At 39.8% G+C, this 22,319-nt stretch overlaps 1 protein-coding gene across 1 annotated transcript in view; it reads right to left on the bottom strand.

Annotated features, from left to right (window-relative positions):
* Positions 1-620: 620 nt before the first annotated feature.
* Positions 621-22,319, bottom strand: part of LOC145393813 (glutamate receptor ionotropic, delta-1-like) — a 46,697-nt gene continuing 24,998 nt past the window's right edge. The window contains exons 5-7 of the mRNA XM_080267858.1: positions 13,752-13,889; positions 12,553-12,739; positions 621-833 (exon numbers count right to left, since the gene is read on the bottom strand). Of these exons, the coding sequence (XP_080123984.1) occupies positions 621-833; positions 12,553-12,739; positions 13,752-13,889 (538 nt within the window). The remainder of the gene's footprint in view (positions 834-12,552; positions 12,740-13,751; positions 13,890-22,319) is intronic.

Raw genomic sequence — 22,319 nt, 5'->3', positions numbered from 1 at the left:
ACGAAGTGTGGGTGTGCAGATCATCTTAAGCATGCCCCGAAGGGTCTGGTGCTGGAAGAGTCACTTGGAGATACTCCATCTTCTACTGTTCCTTCTATTGGCATCCTTTCAAACACCCTTTCTCATTCTACGTCACAGCATCCTTCCCCTCTTTTTCAATTATTATCACGCAAAACTGTACTCTGAACACATAGCTTCAGTTTCTTGAAAACAAATTATCAACACAACCGTATCTTCTTCACAATCATCTCCTTTAACTTAGATTTATTACATAGGTAAAGATGTTGTGAGCCTATTGCTGCCAGTGCTGACCTCACAGGGTTCGGGATGGGTACTGACGATGGTGTCGCTAGGCCAGGGGCGTTGGTCAGCCCAGGAGGCGAGCTCATCGTAGTAGAAGATGAGGTCTCCTTGCGCTGCAACCTACACCTGCTGGCCTCCGTAGCCATCGCCCTGCCCCCTTTGTGCACCAGCTAAATGAAATGCAGTCCCTTCTGTCAACCATTGTGGTGCTTTCTGGTACCCTTTCTACATACCTGTTGTTTGGAAGTTTGACTATGTTTGCACTACATTTTCTAACATAAGTAACACTTTTCTTAGCCAGACACTCTATAGGTCGTTCACGTGTGAAGCATAGTCTCTTCGATCTTGGTGAAGAAATCCTGGGTGGTCAGCCTGACGTAGCAACTTCTCGTGAACTCTCTGATTTCAGATCGAACCATGCTGATGTGGCTAATGCCCTTGAATCTCAAAATAGTGTTCTCCTGGCTCAACACTCTATGTTGCAGAAAATCACTGCACACATCAACAATATAACAGAAACGTTTAATCATCTGGACATTTTATAAGGGCAGATTTCAAAAATTAATACTGCAACTGAGTTGCTATGTGTCATGCTGCACCTTGATAGCTTTAAACTATCCATAGACTCTCTTCTTACCCAGGTCAGCTTCCTTCGTCTTCTAGATGATGCTGATAGTGGTCTTGTAATACTGGATCAAATTGTCTATCTCAGAGCTAATGAGAGTTCTGTGCTGGAATGGTCTCAGTAACTACCTCTGACTTGTTCCAGTGGTTCTATTCTCAGCTTTAGAACTGTACTAACCAGTACTTGGAGCAATTTCCTTCCTAATGCCATTGTTGTTCACATTCCACTTCGTTCTTCTATCACGTTCGAGCTCATCCACATCGTCCCCTTTCCTTTCTCATTCAATAAGTCCTTGTTACAAGGCCTCTGTCTCCTTTGAATATTTCCTCCTATCTCACAACATGTTTCCATTGCATTTACAGCCTCTAATGATCTCAGCCAGTGCATTTCTCTTCCACCTACTTCTCGTCGCTACTCTCTTGCCAGTTTCCTTAGAAGTCCTTTCACTGTATATAAATCTGCTAACAATTGACAATACTCGCAATTCTTCCTATTTACATCCTGTATGCTGACTTTCAGGTATGATTTCCAGGTGGACATAACTCTTCATTGGTCATGTGCGGGAATACTTTGTTTTTTTTCTTTGTCCCAGTCTCTGCCAGTAACACCTGTCCTGGGATGTTCCTGTTCGTTTGGGAGAATGGCTTGTTTAGAGCACCTATTATTCCACTATCAAGTCAGAATCGTTGTGTGGTGTATGATTCGTCATCAATATGCAGTTCGTTCTGCACATATAAGAAATCTTTCAACCTATTGGTGTGTCCTTCCACCTTCCCTCTGACAATTCTTAGACGTCACATTCGAGAAATTACGTATGTTAGATTTTCTCAATGAACAGTGATTAACCTTTCTGCTGCATCATTTCTCATTGACCTTTACTTGTTCTTGGGTGCATTCTGGTGTGTTTCCCCCGTGGTTGTTTCTTTTGTCTAAGTGAATTTTTTATTACTATTTGTGTAGTCCATTGCTGTGTTACAAATGGCGAAAAGACTCTGAAATCTAGATTCCTACAGGAAGAGTACAGCCACAACAGGACGTTGAAACTGGCCGTACCTAGTGACACTCGATGTAAGCCTGACTTGAAGTGAAAAGAACCTGTTTGACATTGAAGAGGAGAAAAATTGTGTCACACACACACACACACACACACAGATTAACACACACATAACACATCTCAGAGGAATGATATATATATATCAGTCATATCATATCAATATATATCATTTCCTGTGGCACCCCACAGGATGCATAGGGCCTCAATGAACTCTGTCCACCAATATTTGTCTCTTGCCATCTCCGTCAGGTCCAACCAACACTCCTCTCCTGCTTCCTCAACCAGGTTTCCCTCGGCCTACCTCTACCTCTTCTTCCTCTAGCAGTCCACTCTGGCACATCCTGTATTAAACTACCTTCTTTTCTGTATATGTGCCCCAGCCACTTCCAGCGAGACAGTCTCACATATTCATTAACTGGTTCCACTCTCGTAATATCCCTTACTCTTTCATTTGTAACTCTGTCTTGCCACTTTACCCCAAGAATCCTTCTCAGTATTTTATTCTCAAATCCTAATACTTTCTGATCTGTTGCAATTGTACTGTACCATGACTCATGCCCGTAAATTAAAATTGGTCTAACCATGGACTTGTAAATTTTCACTTTAGTATGTACCGAAAGCATATTATTATTCCAAACAGATTTCAACATTCCAACAGCTCGCCAAGCCTGTCTAATCCTCTCCTCAATTTCATTGTTTAATGATCCATTAGATGATACAATCGTTCCCAGATATTTAAAGTTTTCTACATTCTTCACCACATTATTCCCAATTACACAATCGATTTGGTTCTCCACGTTCATATTAATAATTTCAGTCTTTCCACAATTTATTACCAATCCCACTTTTTCTCCTTCCTCCACCAGACAATCAAGCACCCTCTGCATCTCGTAAATACTTCCGCCAATCAGTACAATATCATCAGCATAGTCCAAATCCATCAGCTTCTTATTTTCTTTCCAGTTAATTCCTGCACCAGTTCTCCTTACAACCTTTTTCATAACATAATCCATAACCAAAACAAACAACAGTGGCGAAAGAACTCCTCCTTGAATCACTCCTGACCTAACTTGAAATGGATCACTCAAAGAACCACCCACCATTACCTTACAAAAAGTACCTTCATGCAAGCTTTTAATAATATTTACAAACTATTCTGGTATACCATAGAATCTCATAATTTTCACCATAGCTCCACGTGAAACACTATCAAACGCCTTTTCAGAATCCACAAAACACATGCTAAGTGTCATTTTCATCTCATTAGCTTGTTGCATTAGATGCCTTACAATAAAAATATGATCATTACAACCTCGACCCTTTCTAAATCGCGCTTGTTCTTCTCTTAAAATTTTATCAATTACTGGCTCTATCCTGTTCAATAAGATTTTGGAAAAGACTTTTGCAACTACGGGTGTCAAAGTTATCCCCCTCCAATTGCCACACACACTTAAATCTCCCTTTTTTGGTATTTTTATAATCACTCCATTTTTCCACTTCTGGAATTCCACCATTATCCCAAGCCACATTAAAAAGTTTCAAAAGCTCATTCATCAACTCGTCATTTTCCACCTTAAGCATTTCAGGGAATATTCCATCCTCTCCTGGGGCCTTAAAATTCTTTAACTCCTTTATAGATTTTGCTACCTCTTCCAAAGTTATATCCCCTGTTTCTATCTGCAAATCTCTCTCGGCTGGCAAAATGTCCTCTTCAGCTGGGATTGGTCTATTTAGAACAGATTCAAAGTGCTCTTTCCTCCTTCCTTTTATATCCAGATCTTTAGTCATCAAATTACCATTTCTATCTCGTACAGGTATTTCCTTCCTTCTCTTTTCAGTCCCAGTTAACTCCTTTATGGCCTGATACGCTGCTCTTGTGCTCTGACCGTCATTGTACTTAATTTAATTTCTGTCTCTGTCGCCTTTTCATCATATAGTCTCCTCTTATCACGTCTAACGAGTCTTTTTACTTCATAATGTAAACTCCAGTACTTTGCTCTAAGTACTTCAACTGCCTGGCCATCAACATGTTGTTCTTCACTTCTTAACTTAGCCTCTTTCCTTTTCTGAATTGCATTCCATGTTTCATCCGACATCCACTTTTTCCTTCTCGCTTTTCCCTTTTTCTTAATAGTAACCTTAGCACTCTCATACAAAACCTCTTTTACCTCTCTCCACATTTGATTAATGTCATTGTCTTCAGATTCCATCAAAGTCTGCAGGACTAGAAACCTGTTCCTACATTCCCACCGAAACTTTTCCCTCGTGCTCTCATCACTTCTCAGCTCATCAAAATCATAATTATTACCTCCTGTACAATTACTATTAACGTATCTCTTAAGTTTTATTTTAATCTTTGACACAACAAGTTGATGATCACTAGCTATATCTGCCCCCCTCCTTACGCAAACATCTTGCAAATAACTCCTATGCCTTCTGCTAATTGCAATGTGGTCAATCTGGTTACAATATTTACCACATAGTGAAATCCAAGTAGTCTTATGTATTTTTCTGTGCTCAAAGATAGTTCCACCAATTATAAGGTCATTTGCCAAACAAAAGCTTCCAAGTTGCACCCCATTTTCGTTCCTTATACCAACACCCTCCTTACCCATACAATCTTCAAAGCCATCCCTACTACTGCCAACAATCGCATTAAAATCACCAATGAAAACTAACACATCATGTCTTGCCACTCTATTCACTACATCCTGCAGCTGGTTAAACCTAACACTACACTTATGATTAATAATGGCAAGCTGAGAATCCCTACGCAGTCTCGGGCAGGTCACATTTTAACACCCGACGTGGGAGTGAACACTCATGTGGATAATGTGCATTCTCCGGGAATCCTCAGAGAGGCCCACAGCTTGAGATACTCCACAAGGTTATTCAAACACAGCCTCGGATTGCCTCTGCGGGGTTCTTGAACTTCCCCCTTAACCTACGGTACAGAGGCCCTGGACATAATGTATCCTATGGCCAACGGGCGAGATGTCAGGTCTGCTGGTACACTAATAACTGGGAACGAACGTAGTCCTTGGATTACATAAATCTCTGAGGACGCCCATTTTATGGGACCCAGTGTATAACAGTTGCCCGTGTTAGTTATCAGTTAGTGGGTGAGACATCAGGTCTGCACCCACATCACCACTGCCCTCTCTTTCAACTGACTCAGAGATTATGGGGGTTGATTCAAATGGCACAAGAATGACATGTCCCTGATTGGTGGTACATAGACACACATTGCAGGAATGCACAAAGCTATCTATTTCCTGTCCCATTCCTGGCCAGAAAAGTCAGCACGGATACGGCCCTGGGTTTTCTTTTTGCCCATGTGATCTCCTGAGGCTGAACAATGACCCCATTCTAACACTGCTTGGCGATACTTAGCAGGAACGACAAACTGCAGTCGAACCTCACCTTGGGATGTTCATGACTCACAGTAGAGCCGCCCTTGTTTACGAAGGAACTTGGCTTGACCTCCCCTTGAATACTTAATCTTTTGTTTCTTCCGCACAGCAGCAAGTGTCGGGTCAGACTGTTGTTCTTGGACAACATCTTGACTACAAATCAGATCCTGAGTAGTAGAGGTAGGCAGCCCCGCCCAGGGAAGTACTACCGCCAAGGTTACGGGAGACTCAAGGAATAGCCTGGATTCCATTTTCTCTCCTAGGCCTTGGTAGCTGGTTACACATCTTTCTGCCTTATACACCGGAGGGCATCAGGCTTCCTCTTTACACAGCACACACATCCACTATATATTACATTACCTTAACCCTTTAACCGCGGGTGTCATTCCAGAATGACATTGCAAAAACTGGACCAAACCGCGGGTGTCATTCTCGAATGTTTGTGAATATTGTGAATACCCGCGTTTTCCGTGCGCCAATTGTTTCAAGGAGAGTAGCTATTAAGTTCTTTCACTCCAGCCGACCCCCACCTCCCTCCTCCCCCCTGGGGCCCCACCTCCCACCCCCTGGGCCTCCCACCCCACCCGGACCAAACACGCATCAGTATCTGTCCAGCTGTGTGAGTGACAACACTGCTGATGTGGAAGTGAAGTGCAGGCAATTACAGTGCCTTTTACCTGCCTCAGTGAACACAGAGTGGGTGTTTATCGTATGTGCAGTGTTCATATATGTTTATAGTATTATTATCAGAATGAGGTTGGCATTTGGTAATGGTGTTTGAGCGAAAAATAGTGATTACAACACCGCTGATGTGGCAGTGAAGTGCGGGTAATTACAGTGCCTTTTACCTGCCTCAGTGAACACAGAGTGGGTGTTTATCGTATGTGCAGTGTTCATATATGTTTATAGTATTATTATCAGAATGAGGTTGGCATTTGGTAATGGTGTATGGCGAAGGTAATGGTGTGTGAGCGAAAAATAGTGATTTTAGATCGCTCACTTCTAATGGCACTGCCCATCCAGTGATAGTCAACGAAATCATGAAACCTACATCATTGCAAAGCCGAAGGTTAGTACTTTCTAATGGTACCTTATTTTTCGCTCTAGATTTATTCTGTGCAGAGTTACTGAAAGTGACAGTGATATACAGTGATGCGACAGTGACGTGCTTTACCAATAATTGTATAATGGATAATGTAGTAATAAGGGATATTTTGCCTAGAAAAAAATGTATATATTGGCCAGTATAATAAGTGATATTGTAATAAGAGAATCTGCGGCACTTGTGTAATTCTGTGATGCGACAGTGATGCAATATAGTAATAAGTGCGGTGTAAATATAATGTATATTGCCCAGATTATATGTAAAATAATATTAGAAGTTAGAAATAATGAAAAGATCGCCAGCGTCAGTGAGCGGGTGACGCCGCAGTGAAGTGAGGCACAGCCGCAGTGAAGTGCCTTTTACCTACCTCAGTGAACACAGAGTGGGTGTTTATCGTATGTACAGTGTTCATATATGTTTATATTACTATTATCAGAGAGTGGTTGGCATTTGGTACTGGTGTGTGGGGCGTAAAACAGTGATTTTACACCCCTCACTTCTAACGGCTCTGCCCGTCCTGTGAAAGTCAACAAAGTCATGAAACCTACATCAATGGAAAGCTGAAGGTTAGTACTTTCTAATGGTACCTTATTTTTTTCTCTAGCTTTATTCTGTGCAGAGTTATTAAGGTTTAAAGGTTTGTTTACATTTGGCTGAAACCCCGCGGGAGAGGGACAGTCAGACCAAAACAATACCCGCGGTTAAGGGGTTAAACCAGCTATCCTCTCTCCAAAAAACACCGATCTTGTTATTGCACATCACGGTTCTCTCCCCCATAAAGAGAACCATGGCTGCTGCTATACTGGGAATCAGTGCGATGGTTTCTCGGGTGATCACCACCGGCAGGGCTGGGTTGTCTGCACAGGGGCCTCCCGGTCGTCATCAAGCGACTGTGCCACCTCCAGTGTTGCGGCGCCCTAAATCTGCTCATCAGTACAGTAAAATTTTCTTTTGCAATATTGGGGACTTCACTCCATCAACTCTGTTCAAAAATTTCCTCCAGTTTGAATCCCCTGATCTGCTATTGCTGACAGACTCACAAGTAAGCTCCGCCTCTGATTTAGCTAGATTTAATTTTCCTGGTTATATCTTGATTCAAAATTTCAGACCCAAAGGAGGCATATGTTGCCATGCTAAATCAGAAATTGCCCTGGAGGAGATTACTATATTTAATTGTCCTTTTTTCGACTATTCCATATACAAATTAAATTCTTTTGGTAAAATTAAGTATTTATGTTGTGTTTATCGTTCTCCTAATGTCCCTTCAGAGCCGAGTTTATTGGACTCTCTGTCTTCACAACTAAGTGTCCTCAACATTAATACTGCATCAGAAATTACTATTTTGGGTGATTTTAATGTCCATAATGTTGAATGGCTCACTTATTCACCCAGAACTGATGACTGGTCTTGAATGTGAGCTATTTGCAGACTCATTTAATCTCACCCAGTTAGTTAGTCAACCCACCAGTGTACCAGACAACCCCGATCAAAATCCCCACCTATTGGACTTGTTTCTAACAACCAATTCAGGTAATTATAATGCCAAAGTGAAGTCCCCCCCTCGGATCCTCGGATCATTGTCTGATTCAAGCCACCAATTTCACACCTACCACACCCTCCTGCTCTGAGCCTGTCGTGATGACTAAATGGCACTATGACAGGGCAGACTGGGAGGGACTTCAAAATTTTCTCATGGATGTTCCTTGGACCTCCTCCTTCTCCCACGATGCAAATTCCACATTGGGCCACATATGGGATTTCATTAAAGTCGGCATGGAAACATTCATTCTCCATCATAGTTACAGAAAAAGATGTAATTCTCCTAAATGGTTTGACCACAATTGTGCTAGAGTAACAGAACATAAAACAATAGCCTATAACATTAATACAAGGACCAAAACCAAAGAAGCCTTTAACTATAATAGAAATATCAGAAACCATGCCAAAACTATTATCGGTCTTTCTAAATCAAACTTTCTATATAGACAAGCTAACAAACTACTAAACAGTCCAAGTGATAACAAAATATTCTGGTCAACCCTTAATTCATTCAAAACTAACTTCACTACCACCTCTTCCATTCTACCGTTCACGGTCCCCCAATGGAAATCTAGCAAGTGACCCACGCGGAAAAGCCAACCTTCTTGTTGACATTTTTCAACAAATATTCCTGTATTTGATTTTGATTCCCCTTAAATACCTCCTTTCATGATTCACACCAGACATGTACAAGCCGTATTACAAAATCTATCAGCAGACAAAGCCACTGGTCCAGGTGAAATTCCTTCAGTAGTACTTAAAAATTGCTCCTCGGTGTTGGCTCCTGTATTATCAAAATTTTTCCTCTTATTCATCCGTACCTCAATTTTTCCAGCCCCTTGGAAAAAAGCAAATATCCATCCTGTTCCTAAAAGGGGGCAACTTCTGATCCATCAAACTATAGACCAATTGCAATAACGTCCATTCTTGGTAAAGTTTCTGAGACACTGATTAACAAACACCTCGTCAAGCATCTAGACATCAATAAATTGATCAGTGATCGACAGTATGGATTTAGACAGGAACGTTCAACTGTAGATATTCTTTGTCTTCTTACCCATCAGTTTAACAAAACAATAGACCAACACGGTGAAACACACACAATAGCACTAGATATATCAAAAGTATTTGACAAAGTATGGCACCGGGCCTTATTGTCTAAGATGTCACACTATGGCCTTGCATCACTGGTTCCTCTAATTTCTTCTTACCTTCATAATAGAAAAATACGGGTCATGGTAGATGGTATTTATTCTCAGTTTCGTTCCATAAATGCTGGTGTACCTCAGGGATCAGTTTTGGCGCCAACCCTCTTTCTCATTCATATAAATGGCCTATCTGTCACTCACAACCCAATACACTCTTATGCTGATGACTCGACCCTTCATAGTTCTTTCACATTTAGTACCTCCTTTACACAATTTGATATCATAAATTCCCAAATAAACACAGCTATTGCTCTGACCCAGGACCTTTCTAAAATTAATCAATGGGGATAAACAAATCTGGTCTCATTTAATGCTCAGAAAACTAAATACATTAATTTCTTCAACAGAAAGAATCCCTCAGACTCTCACATAATTTTAAATGATGTCAATATTCCCATATCCACTACAATTGATATCCTAGGTGTTACTCTAAACCTCAACCTAAGCTGGACAGCTTATGTTAAATCCCGTGCCAAAAATGCTTCCAAAAAATTGGGACCTATGTACAAAGTTCGCGAGTTCTTCACTGATGAGCAGATGGCCACAATATACAAAAGTTATGTGCGTTCTCAGATCGAATACGGTTCACCACTGTGGAGTGGATGTGGAGCTGTTGCACTGAGGCAGTTGGACAAAATTCAAAATAAAGCCATTAGATTAATCAATAATCCAGCCATCAGGCAAGACCTTCCTCCATTATCAGTACGTATAGATGTTGCTTCTTTAGCATTATTTTATAGATATTTTTACTGTAAGTGTTCAGATGAACTGGCTTCAATTGTTCCTCCCCTTCACATTTTCTCCCGAAATACTCAGGCAGCTGGGAGCGCCCATGAATTCACACTATCTCCCCCGTAATGCAAAATCTCTGCTTATCAAAATTCATTTATCCCCAGAACTACAACTCTCTGGAATTCGCTTCCTGGGAGTTGTTTCCCACAAATATTTGATTCACTTCATTTCAAGTCCAGTTGTTATAAATATTTTATGAATGGAGGATGCCTTTAGGCATATGGACTTATTTTTTTCCCCTTTGTTTTTCCTTCCTTTATTCATTATCTATTAATATATATATATATATATATATATATATATATATATATATATATATATATAATGAATCAACTGAAGGCATCCACAAGGTGCAATGCTGCATTGCACGTGAGGACCAAAGCAAAAACTGCAGATTTTTAATATTACAGTGCTTTCCCTTTCACCTTCAGGTGCAATTCAGCATTGCAACACGTGAAAGCCTTCGTTTGATCAAAATATTAAAAATTTTAACAATTATTAACAGCAGCAAGTAGCATTTTGGTTAATATTTGAATTTAAAAAAATACAATATTGTAGAAAGCAACAACTTGGTATATATTAAATTTTTCCCATAAAATTATGGTAAGAGCAAGAATTTGACAGAAGTAGAAATATTGCAACACTGATGGTATCAATTAACATTCTAACGAGTTTAAAAACTTTAATAAAAATTTTTGGTAACCTGTTATCTGATCAATATTCAACATTATAGCAAAAGTTGATAGTAGCCTACCAACTATCATTTTGATCAATTTTAGCTTTTTAACAAAAAATGATGGTAGGTAGTAACAAAGTTGTCAACAGTTAAAAAAGATTATGGTAGCAAGTAATAATATGACATTATTTGAAATTCCAGCAAAAAAATATGGCACCAATTAACATTCAAATCATTTAAAGAAATTTCCACGGAAAATGATTACCTCCCAAAGTGATAGTATTATGATATAATGTTTATTTTTTTAATACTTCAAGTGAATCCTGTCACTCTTGTCAGGGAGTCGCTGCATCCGACCACCATTCAACTAACCATGCATTGTGCTGTACAATGGCTGATGATACTGGTCATGTTCATTATTGCGATGAAATAGTGATGTATAGTATAATGGTTGATCATATTTCTGGTAACTACTAGAGAGTGAGGGAGGCATGCAAGTGATATTATTTTACTCTAAGTTAAATATAAAAATGAGCTGCCCAGCCAGACCCGGCATAACCCGACCGTCACTGTAAGCAGAAGCAAATAACTTCACTCCTATGTGAAATAAGGGTGAAATTCTTTCTGCTTGTGATACAATCATTTAAATAAATTATATCATCTAAAAACTCACCCATTAAGGCATTGGAACCCCTTGGAATCTCGAGTTTTCCAAGGGAATGTTTGGCTCTAATCGATGAATGCCTTAATTATGAAATCAAATACAGAAAAATTTTCTGTTGTAACAATGTTTTTTAGCATCAAAACTAACAATTGAATAAATGGAGATTCTGCCTATAATTATGAATCAGGAGAATATTGTCATAGCATGGTGCTCGCTCGCTTATCACGTGCTCACTAAGTGCACTTAACAGGTTGAAATTGTTGCTAATGATGATGATGTAAGGTTGAATATAACATAATAGATGTCTGCACTAAAAGTGTGGAACGTGTTCGAGTGAGCGAGCAACCAAGTCCAGTCACCATTTAAGCAACTGATACTTGATTTCAATAGCTGATGAAATGTTATGAATGCTTAATTTGCTTACCTGACATTTTACTGCAGTTGACTTCAGAAAAACAACAACTTGCTAAGCTGCGCACTTGTAGTAAAAGTATTCAAATGCTGACTTTGGTTTTTGCTCGCTCATAAAAATTACTTTCACCAAATCTCTTGGTGCACTCCAATTCGAATCTGAAATCGGACATTCAGAGCTTCTTTCGTCGATCAGGCTATTGTATTCGTTTGATTCGGATTCAGTCAAACGTTTCACCATAAAAAAGCCAAACAGAAGGTATTATTAATTTTGCTTTGAAAAGGTAAAACATGGTTTCTCTCAGCAATCATCGGAATACCTCTGCGCTACTCTAGCAATCTTAGACCGTTACTTCTTGCACAGCTGGCTGTTATGTTAATCTGCCCTATGAAAAAAAAAAAGAAATTGTTTCCTCGATTTACGGAAAAACTTTTGGGAATTACGGGTTGTCTATGAAATCAAAATAATAGAGGATACAGTATTTATACAATTCCCAAATTGGTGTCTAACTTTCTTGTAACTTCAAAATCGGCTGAGATATCCAAATAAGTTCACTACTGTACTATAGACGTTTTTCTCCCGACCCCTGCCCCCATTTCTTGCTGATGCGATAAATCTCTCTCTCGGGTACACATGTTGGGGGTCCAGACTGTGACAAAATTTGGTGTTGATGGGTGGATTGAGGAATGATGGATGGACGTATATTCAAATAGGTAATATATTATGGATAAATAGATGATATTGGTGTAAACTCAACTCACCTCCCTTATAGCCATAATGTACTTGTCAAAAAGATGTTTATATGGAGCATCATGGGGCAGTGGCCAAGCGTAAGCAGCAGCCAGGACCCTCTCTCTGCCTATGTACACTGATCGAGATCCGTCCGCACTGGTGAAGTTCTGGGCAATGATGAACTTGAGGTAGGTCAGGCTGTTGACGTGAGCCTGCCTGAGAGAGAGAGAGAGAGAGAGAGAGAGATCTGTATTGTTGTAACTTCTGTCATTATATCGTTTCTTCATATACATGATTTTAGTCAGTTCTGGGGAAAATAATATCTAATGGATATGATGTAGTGGAGAAGTGTGAGTTGCCACCTAACACTGGTCATTGTAAGCTCCTTAAAAAAAAAAAAAAAAAAATTGATTAGTTGCCCCTTGCAGATTAAGGACTGGCAGAAAAGAGATACAATGAAGTTTGATTCATACACAGACGCGGATAATATACCTAACTAATGCTCTATATCTGCTCTATATCTGTTACAAAGGATGTCACAGTAATACAAACTACACTCGTTTTACACTAACTTGGGCCAGATTTTCGTCCTTCTGCAGCTTATTTTTCGTAGCTCAGGGGCAGAGAGACAATACTATGGTTCTACATACTTTCCACAGCACTTTTTTGTGGCTAGTACCATATCCAAGTATCAGTCTGTTTCTGGAACTAAGCATTGAAGGAGGAGAAATGTCACTTTTAAGCAAAGTTAACGTAAAAAAAAAGTACAATGGCGTACTGTAACACATACAGTACATATGAATCTCCGATTTGTAATTCGCCTTCATTTATCAGGCCATGCTCAACATCCGCTTGATCTGGAATTAACGTACTTGATAAACAGTCACTTCTTGTAGTGGCAAGTAAATGTCTGCATGATTCATCCCCTAGCATATTGGCAAAATCGACCACACACATTAAGCCAAACACTCAAAATTAACCGTCATACTTTCGTTAGAATATAATGCCACCATGTTTAAAATGTACGAGGGTAAGGTACAAAAAGGTAATATAATCTAGGTATCAATAATGTGCCAGTACATTCATCTGTATGCAAAGCTATCGGTCCACCAGTTACCAGTTGACGTTACAAAATGAGCATCAAATAAAGGCTCTATATCAGTGATTTGTCATAATGCATGAATAGGAAACCAAATAATTTAATAAATAAGTAAATAAATACACTCACCTCATAACAAAGGAGTCTCTGAGGCCTTCCGCTGTAGACACTCCCAAGTACATCAGGCGACCAAGTTCTTGAAGGATTTCTGATGTTGAACGCAAAAAGGTTTCTTTGTAGAGTATCCCATATGATTCAAACGTGATTCTGAAAAGAAAGACATTTAATGTGAATTATACTCTCTATGGTGCTGCTGTGTTTGTTGAGTGTTTTGTTTTTCTTGTGTTGGTAAGAAATTGAAAAAGTGCAACGTAGAAACCCTGCAATTATTATACTTCATTTTTTATCTATATTCATGAACGAGGAACAGAAAATGGCTTCAGAGCAAGGACAGAATTAGTGAGGTAAGGATGCCAAGGCTGATCGTGTATTGTTAGATGGTGTAGCCATGAGAGAGAGAGAGAGAGAGAGAGAGAGAGAGAGAGAGAGCGAAAGAGAGAGAACTTAACCCTTTCGTGCATAGATAAGTTAATAAGTTTTCTGGGATATGACGCACTGGCTTTTCTCCCCTTCCCCCCCACCTGCTGGCGCTCCAAAAATGTGTAGGCTATTCTCGGCTTAATTTCACCACCCAAACATATTTATTTTGCCATAAAACCACATATTCCTATTCGTCGATGTTTCTAATATACGAAAAAAAAAAAGTGCTGTACATACATTAGGGCTATGTGAATAAACATTCAGGGGCATACATCTCACTTCGCAACATCATAAGTCGAATGTTTACTAATCAATCTCTACATGTTATACCAACATTGGAAAATGAATTTTATAAACTTTCGAATGCCGATGTCCCAGTTTGATACTAGGTATGGTGTTCGAGTAATAAATGAAAAAGTAAAACCCATTTCCGACAGACAACAGATTTTTTTTTATTCGGGGAGCTCTAGCAATATACCTTTTTCGCCACCGTTATGTTTTCATTTTATCATCCTATCCAGAATTTCATTGGCTTTCATTTGAGCCCACAATGGTGATCCTAGGCCTCATAGTTTTCGAGAAAAATGCAAAAAAACTACGTTGTACCCACACCGTGTCATGACTGTAGGGCGGTTTCCTGCCTTCCTCTAAACTACTGCACTTATTTCACCAATTCTTTGTATACTAGATATGCACACTATATTCACATGATGCACTGTCACTATTTTTTATAGCTGAATACTCACAATTGGTGCAGGGCAGTAGCAGTGTAGTTCATTAGAAACAGTAGCACAATCTTCATTGGGCCAACGGCTGATAACGACCAGGAATGCTTCACAAACACCAAATTTCCTATTGCAAACACCAAATCTAATCATAGCAGTGCCCAAACACTGTATCCAAGCACTACTGGTATAATGAAATATGTTGCACAGTCGGGATAGGGGTAAGAGTGGAAATTTAAAGGGACAGAACCGCGCAGTACCTTCCCCACTCACAGCTCATTTGGTACCGAATAACCTGCCTGCTCTCTTGTTGGCATCGGGACCCACAGTTGCCAATTCATTACTTTTGATGAGGAGCAGGGAAGTTATGAAGCCTCCTAAAATGACGCCGATCAGCCGAAAACTTTTCCTCTGACGCAAGTTTATATGCTTTAATGATGCCAAAAGCCTCAATGTGTATTGTCGCAGCCAGACCTTAATGACGATAAACTCGTCATATGTATGAAGGGGTCAATAAAGGATATTTACAGTTTGAGAATAGGAATAGCATAACAAAAAAGGAGGTGGTGGAGGATGCCGTAAGAAAAGCCCTGAATGACTGGCATGAGTAGGAAGATGAAATACGTTTGGTAGCGTATATGGTATAGAATAGGGGAAAGGAAAATGAGGATGAAATGGTGGATGACAAGGAAGACTCCCTGTCAAGAAATCTGTAACAAGCAAGTTTTGAATTTAGGGGTTATTTTGTCAAATTTTGGGTCCTATGGGAAATAAATAGTGAAATGGCCCAACAGTGACTTGTTTTAAACAAGTTCAAAATGTGTTTGTTAGTTTTTCTGAAAAACATTCTTATTATATCAGCTCCTTTGGAAATTAGCTGTAAAAAATGCTAATAGACACACAAACATAATATATATATATATATATATATATATATATATATATATATATATATATTTATCAATCAATCAATCAATCAATCATTTCCTGTGGCACCCTCGGGGATGCATAGGGCCTCGATGAACTCACACCACCACATCCTATCTTGTGCTAACTCCTCAAGATCTCCCCAACACTCATCTCCAGCTTCCCGTCTCATTGTCCTCACCCACGTCTCTTTTGGCCTTCCTCTACCTCTCCTACCAAGTGCCACCCACCCTGGTGTACCTCGTACTATTCCCTGTCTCCTATACACATGTCCTAGCCACTTCCATCGTGAGAACCTAACATATTCATCGACCGGCTGCACTCCCGTTATTTCTCTAATTCTACTGTTTGGTATCCTTTCCCACCACTTAACTCCTAATATTCTTCTAAGTGCTTTTTTTTTTTTTTTTTTTCAAACACCAATAATTTATTTTCCATAGTCACTGTGCTGTACCAAGACTCGTGTCCATAAATTAAGATACTCCTAACCATTACCTTATAAAGTTTGATTTTTGTATGCACAGAAAAATTGTTATTATTCCAAATATTTTTAAGCATTCCCATTGCCTGATTAGCCTTCTTTAACCTTTCCTCGAATTCAAAGTTCAAAGAACCATCCTTGGCTAAATAAGTACCTAAATATTTAAACCTATCAACTTGCTTTACAACCATACCTCCAATTACACATTCCTGCGCATTTTCCATATTCATATTGATTATTTCAGTTTTTCCACAATTAATAACCAAACCCACCTTGCGACCTTCATTCACCAAACAGTCCAACACTCTCTGAATATATATATATATATATATGTACTTTTATAGGAGATGAAAGTGGTGGCTGAACAGGAAGATGTTGACAGGAATGTTATGAACAGTACAAAGTCCTCAAGTGCAACCTCTTGTGAGTTACTTACTCATTATGTGGATGGACAAGAGGCCCACCAAGTCATAAATTAACTTGAGGATGGGATAAGGGTGTAGATCCTGCATTTAAGGAGAAAAGAAGGCTTTTCCGGGAATGGAAGATAGGTGGTAACAGATAGATACTTGGTTGCCAAGCGCTGGGCTAGAAAAGAGGTTTACGGGGCGAAGTCTTAGTTCCAGATACTTTTACTTTATATCCTATATCGTGTGGAAAGGAAAAGTATGATAATTATTTAAGGTGGTAAATCAAATTATGAGGGAGAATAGGGATATCTTAGGTGAGCAGTGTGTGAAGAATGACGAAGGATGGATTGTGGTGAACATTGGGGATATGAAAGATTTATAGAGAGAGCATTACAGCTGGTGGTCGAATGAGGAGTTTGACTGGGACAGGGAAGGTTTGGAGCATGCAGATCCAGTGTTAGGCCCTTTTCCTTTGATTGATGCTGCTACTGTGAGTGGGGCAATAGGCAGGACGCAGGTGGGGAAGGTAACAGGTGTAGCTGGGATATAGGAGAGAGGTTAGTCACTGACCTGATAAATACGATTATAAATGAGCATTCAGTAGTGGCTAATGACAACCAATCTAACAGTGACAAAACAGCCGACTCAAACATGTCTCATTCAACTACCTCAAGTAGTCTGAATGACGTTTTACAAAGCGCAGAGACACGGTGTACGGTAACAAAACAGTGCAACATTTTGTTGCCTCACGAGTTTACCAAAGTCTTTTTTTGTGTTGTAGGTGCGAAAAAAGGAATTGGATGTACTAACATTAACAGAGACGTGTTGTGTGAATGGCTTAACTTACCAGTCAGCATTATGCACCGTGTTGGAGATTAGTTTATGTTATCTCTACTTGTTTAATGTCACAGATGCTCCACTGAAGCTTAACCCACAAAGTCCCGGCAAATTTTCATTTTTTTTTTTTTGGGGGGGGGGCTAAAACCTCCATTTTTTATGAGAAACATTGGAAAATACCAAAAAAAAAAGTAATCAGCTGAGCTCGTAAGTGTGTTATACAGGTCTCCTTCTGAATACCTGCTACCATTATCTGTGGGCACTGCTCCAGAGAAGACGTATTTTGTGGGAGGGGAAACTATTCCAAACCACTCAGAATAGGTGGATATTTATTTATTTGGTACGAATTTATATGTAGTACAAGAGTATATTGGTTTTCACACAATAATGTAGGTGATAAAAGCGTTGTTTCACTCACCAAACACATCAACATACCGCACCTTCCTCTACAACGTTACTGCCTCATCACTTCATATTAGTATTCACCAAGGAAAATCTAGACCTGGTCCCTCAAGCAGCAAATATTTACGATGAGAATACGGAAAATATTCTTAGTAAAATAACCATTAGTAAGGAGGACGTATTGAAAGAAATTAATAAGTTAAAACATCAAAAATCGCCAGGTCCGGACGATATATATGCAAAAATTATAAAAGAAACCAAAGAAGAATTATGTCAGCCACTTTTAACATTATTTAATGACTCTTTAAGTTCAGGAGAAGTTCCCGAGGCGTGGAAGACCGCAAACGTAGTGCCCATCTTGAAAAAGGGTGATAAATCAGCTGCGTCGAATTATCGTCCGATAAGTCAAACGTCAATAGTAGGAAAAATGTTAGAGTCAATTTTGGCAAATAAGATTAGAAAACACTTAGAAAGATTTAATCTTATAAACGAAAGTCAGCACGGATTCAGGCAAGGACGATCCTGCCTCACAAACTTGTTGTCATTCTACTCGGAGGTCTATGAGGCAGTAGATAGCGATAAAGCTTATGATGTTATTTATCTGGACTTTAGTAAAGCTTTTGATAGGGTCTCACACGAAAGTTTAGTTAGAAAGGTTCGAGCACATGGTATAGACGGCGATATCTTAAAATGGATAGAATCCTGGCTGAAAGGACAAAAGAAGAGAGTATTAATAAATGGAATCAAGTCGGACTGGGGATTAGTAACTAGCGGTGTACCACAGGGTTCAGTACTCGGTCCCTTATTATTTATCATATATATAAATGATCTAGACTTAGGAGTCAATAGCAGCATCAGCAAATTTGCCGACGATACAAAAATAGGGTGTATCATTAACTCGACTGACGATTGCCATAACTTACAAAAAGACCTCGATACATTGTCCAAATGGTCTAAAACTTGGCAAATGGAATTTAACGTTGAAAAATGTAAAGTACTTAATGTAGGCAAGACCATTGGAGATACTAAATACAGCTTAGATAACAAAGAAATTAGCAAATTGGAATGCGAGAGAGATCTAGGAGTTATGATTATTAACGACCTTAAACCAAGGCAACAGTGTATTAATGCGAGAAATAAAGCAAATAGGGTCCTAGGATTTATTTCGAGAAGCGTGAGCAATAGATCATCTAAAGTAATACTGAAACTTTATCTAGCATTAGTAAGGCCACATTTAGACTACACAGTACAATATTGGTGTCCTTACTATAGAATGGATATTAATTCGTTAGAAAATGTACAGAGAAGAATGACAAAAATGATACATGACGTCTGGAACCTGTCATATGAAGACAGACTGAAAAGACTAAGTCTGCATTCACTAGAGAGGCGTAGAGTAAGGGGAGACTTAATTGAGGTGTTTAAGTGGATGAAGGGTATAAATAAGGGCGATATTAGCAAGGTACTTAAAGTGAGCATACAGGATAGAACTAGAAATAATGGTTTCAAACTAGAAAAATTCCGTTTCAGTAAGGAAATAGGCAGAAATTGGTTTGGTAATAGAGTAGTAGACGAATGGAATAAGCTACCTGGTAAAGTAGTTGCTGCCTCTTCCATTGAGAGTTTCAAGCATAGGCTAGATAAGCATATGACTAATAAGGGGTGGATATAGAAAAAAGATAATCTTATAACCAATACTAATTCATAATTTTTCCTTATCAAGTTACACTGTGATAGTCTCTATTCTCCTTTCACACTTTCCTGTAAATTGTCCACGCCAGTTTTTCTATATGGCGTGGTGTTCTTTCTGACTTTTTCCTGCTGGCTTTGGCTGGAGGGTTTGAAGGGCGGGGGAGAGCCTTCTTCTTTGCTATCCTTATCTCATTCTAGTAGTTCAGTTACTCTTCTAGGAGCTGCCTAGCATGGGCCAACCGGCCTACTGCAGTTATCCTCTCTTCTTATGTTCTTATGTTCAGCTTGTTTCTTCCTCTGGCTTGTTTCTTCCTTTGTCCTCCACCTCGGGAATCACTTTCGCCCTGCATTTCATCATCAGAGAGACCGTAGCGCGACATGTCTTTACTGGCCAGGTCACTGCTAACAGTGGGTTGATGAGAAAATGGCGTGCGGGGGTGAGCGGGGTCAGGAGGGGCCAGGCAGTATCCCCGCTGTTAGAGGTAGGTTTCCCACATAGCCTACCAAAAATCACCTGCAAAACTTGAAAATTGTGCAAATGATGGACCTTGCAATTGCAAAACGTATGGGTACATCATCAGGTGTCACTGTGACAAAAGTGGTGTTGTATCCATACGTCAATGGGACGCCTTGGGTTTAAAGTGGTATAAAGATTGGGAATTCCTGGTTTACCCATCAACCATAAGGGTGTGCCAGGATGTACCATTCTCCATATCTACTAAGGATGATGATAGTGAAGCATCTGCTGTGTATATCACCAACTCTAAGGGATCTCTTATGGCTCTCTCACCTGACCTAGTTTCACAAGTATCTTCCAGCAACTTCCCACAGCATATGGAACAATTAGTCAATCTTTTACAGACTTATTGAGATGTAGAAGCCTTACCCGGGGAACCTATGGGTAGGACATATCTAGTGCAACATTACATATAAATTGTGCCAAGAACTCAGCCAATTTACGAGCATATCGATTACCCCACAGTTTGAGAAAAGAAACAGACAAGATAGTACAAAACATGTTAGATCAGGAGTTACTGAGCACTCGGTCTGTCCATGGAATAGTTCACTTTTCATAGTTCCAAAGAAGGGTGGACAATTTAGATCAGTAGTGGACCATCATCAAGTAAACTCTGTCACTGTACCCGATCGTTTTCCATTGCCAGTTTTAACTGATTTTCAGAACAAAGTGGTCTTTACATCCCTTCACCTACTCAATGGCTACTGGCAAGTAGAAATGACAGAGTCGTTTTGCCCTGTAACAGATTTAGTACCCCTTCTGGACATTTTCAGGTTAACCCCTACAAGCCAGGGGGGTTTCTGACGTTGCACGCTCCTCCCTACAAGGGATATCCCTGATGCAAAAAAAAATACCTTCACTTCAAACCTTAATATCTGCCAAAATATAACAGCTAGAGAAAAAAAATAAAGATACATAAGAATCACCAACTCTTCCTCTTTCAAATGAAAGTATCCCCATGTCTCTAGGTGGTCCCGTCGATGAGTAAGGATAAGTTAAAGTTCAAAAGGTAGTGGGAAGATGCTTGCAGCTGTACACATCAACCGGCATTGCTCCGCACCCAAAATCGTGACTGCTATAGACATCAGCCGGCAGTTAGGGGTTAAGAGGCTTCCTTTTGGATTAAGGAATGCCCCTTCAATGTTGATGAGACCCATCCATTCCATCTTGAGTGGCATGATGTGCCACTCTCGTTTTGCCTACTTGGATGATATTATTGTAGTGAGCAAGTCTATTCCTGAACATTTTCCCAAGCATCAACAATTATTTGATCACATTCAGATGGCTGCTCAAAATATTAACCTCATAAAGTATGAATTCCTAAGAAACAAAATTAAATTCCTTGGCCATGTAGTTGATGCTGCGGGTGTTCATACCATGGATGATAAGATTATGGCGGTCATCAACTACCCAGAACCTACGAACCTACCAGTACAGATGATGTAAGGAGTTTTCTTGGACTGAGTGGTTACTACTGGTGATTTTTTGAAGAGTATGCACAGATCGCTGCTCCTATGGCTCAATTACTAAAGAAAAATGCACCTTTCGTGTGGACTAAAGATCAGTCACAAGCCTTAGAGGCACTGAAAGTAGCCCTTGTAAATGCCCCAGTTTTGCCCTTCACTGATAATGCTAAACCCTTCCTTTTGTGCCCAAATGTGTCAGGGGTAAGATTTGGTGCAGTATTGATGCAACTAGATCAGGCATCCAGAAAACGTGTAATAGTGTATGCTAGTCGCTCCCTCAGCCCCGCAGAACGTAATTACAGTTCTATGGATTTGGAAGCCCTGGCAGTGGTCTGGTCCCTGAAACATTTCAGAGATATGTTATATGGTTACCTACTGCATATCCAGAAAGACCACCTCCATCTTTGTTATTTGTTCAAGGGAAGGACCGTTACAGGTTGGCTGGCTTGATGGTCAGTCATCATCCAAGACTTTATGCCAACCTATCAGAACATCCCAGGGAAATCAAATGTAGTTGCAGACGAACTTTCATGCCATGTAGCGGCGGCAGTCTCATCATATCAGCCAAAAGAAACTCCTAGCACCACCTTAACCTGTGAGATCGTTCAAAATTGTCACCCAGTATGGTCCAAGGTAATTTATTTTCTAGACTCAAAAGACAATTCAAGCTTTCTCTGCCCGTGCGAATAGATGAGTTCAT

Source organism: Coenobita brevimanus, chromosome 25 (genome assembly GCF_032717465.1).
Source record: "Coenobita brevimanus isolate Jiangsu-jjx chromosome 25, ASM3271746v2, whole genome shotgun sequence".
NCBI classification, from domain to species: domain Eukaryota; kingdom Metazoa; phylum Arthropoda; class Malacostraca; order Decapoda; family Coenobitidae; genus Coenobita; species Coenobita brevimanus.
This window is presented reverse-complemented; position numbering and strand designations above follow the sequence as displayed.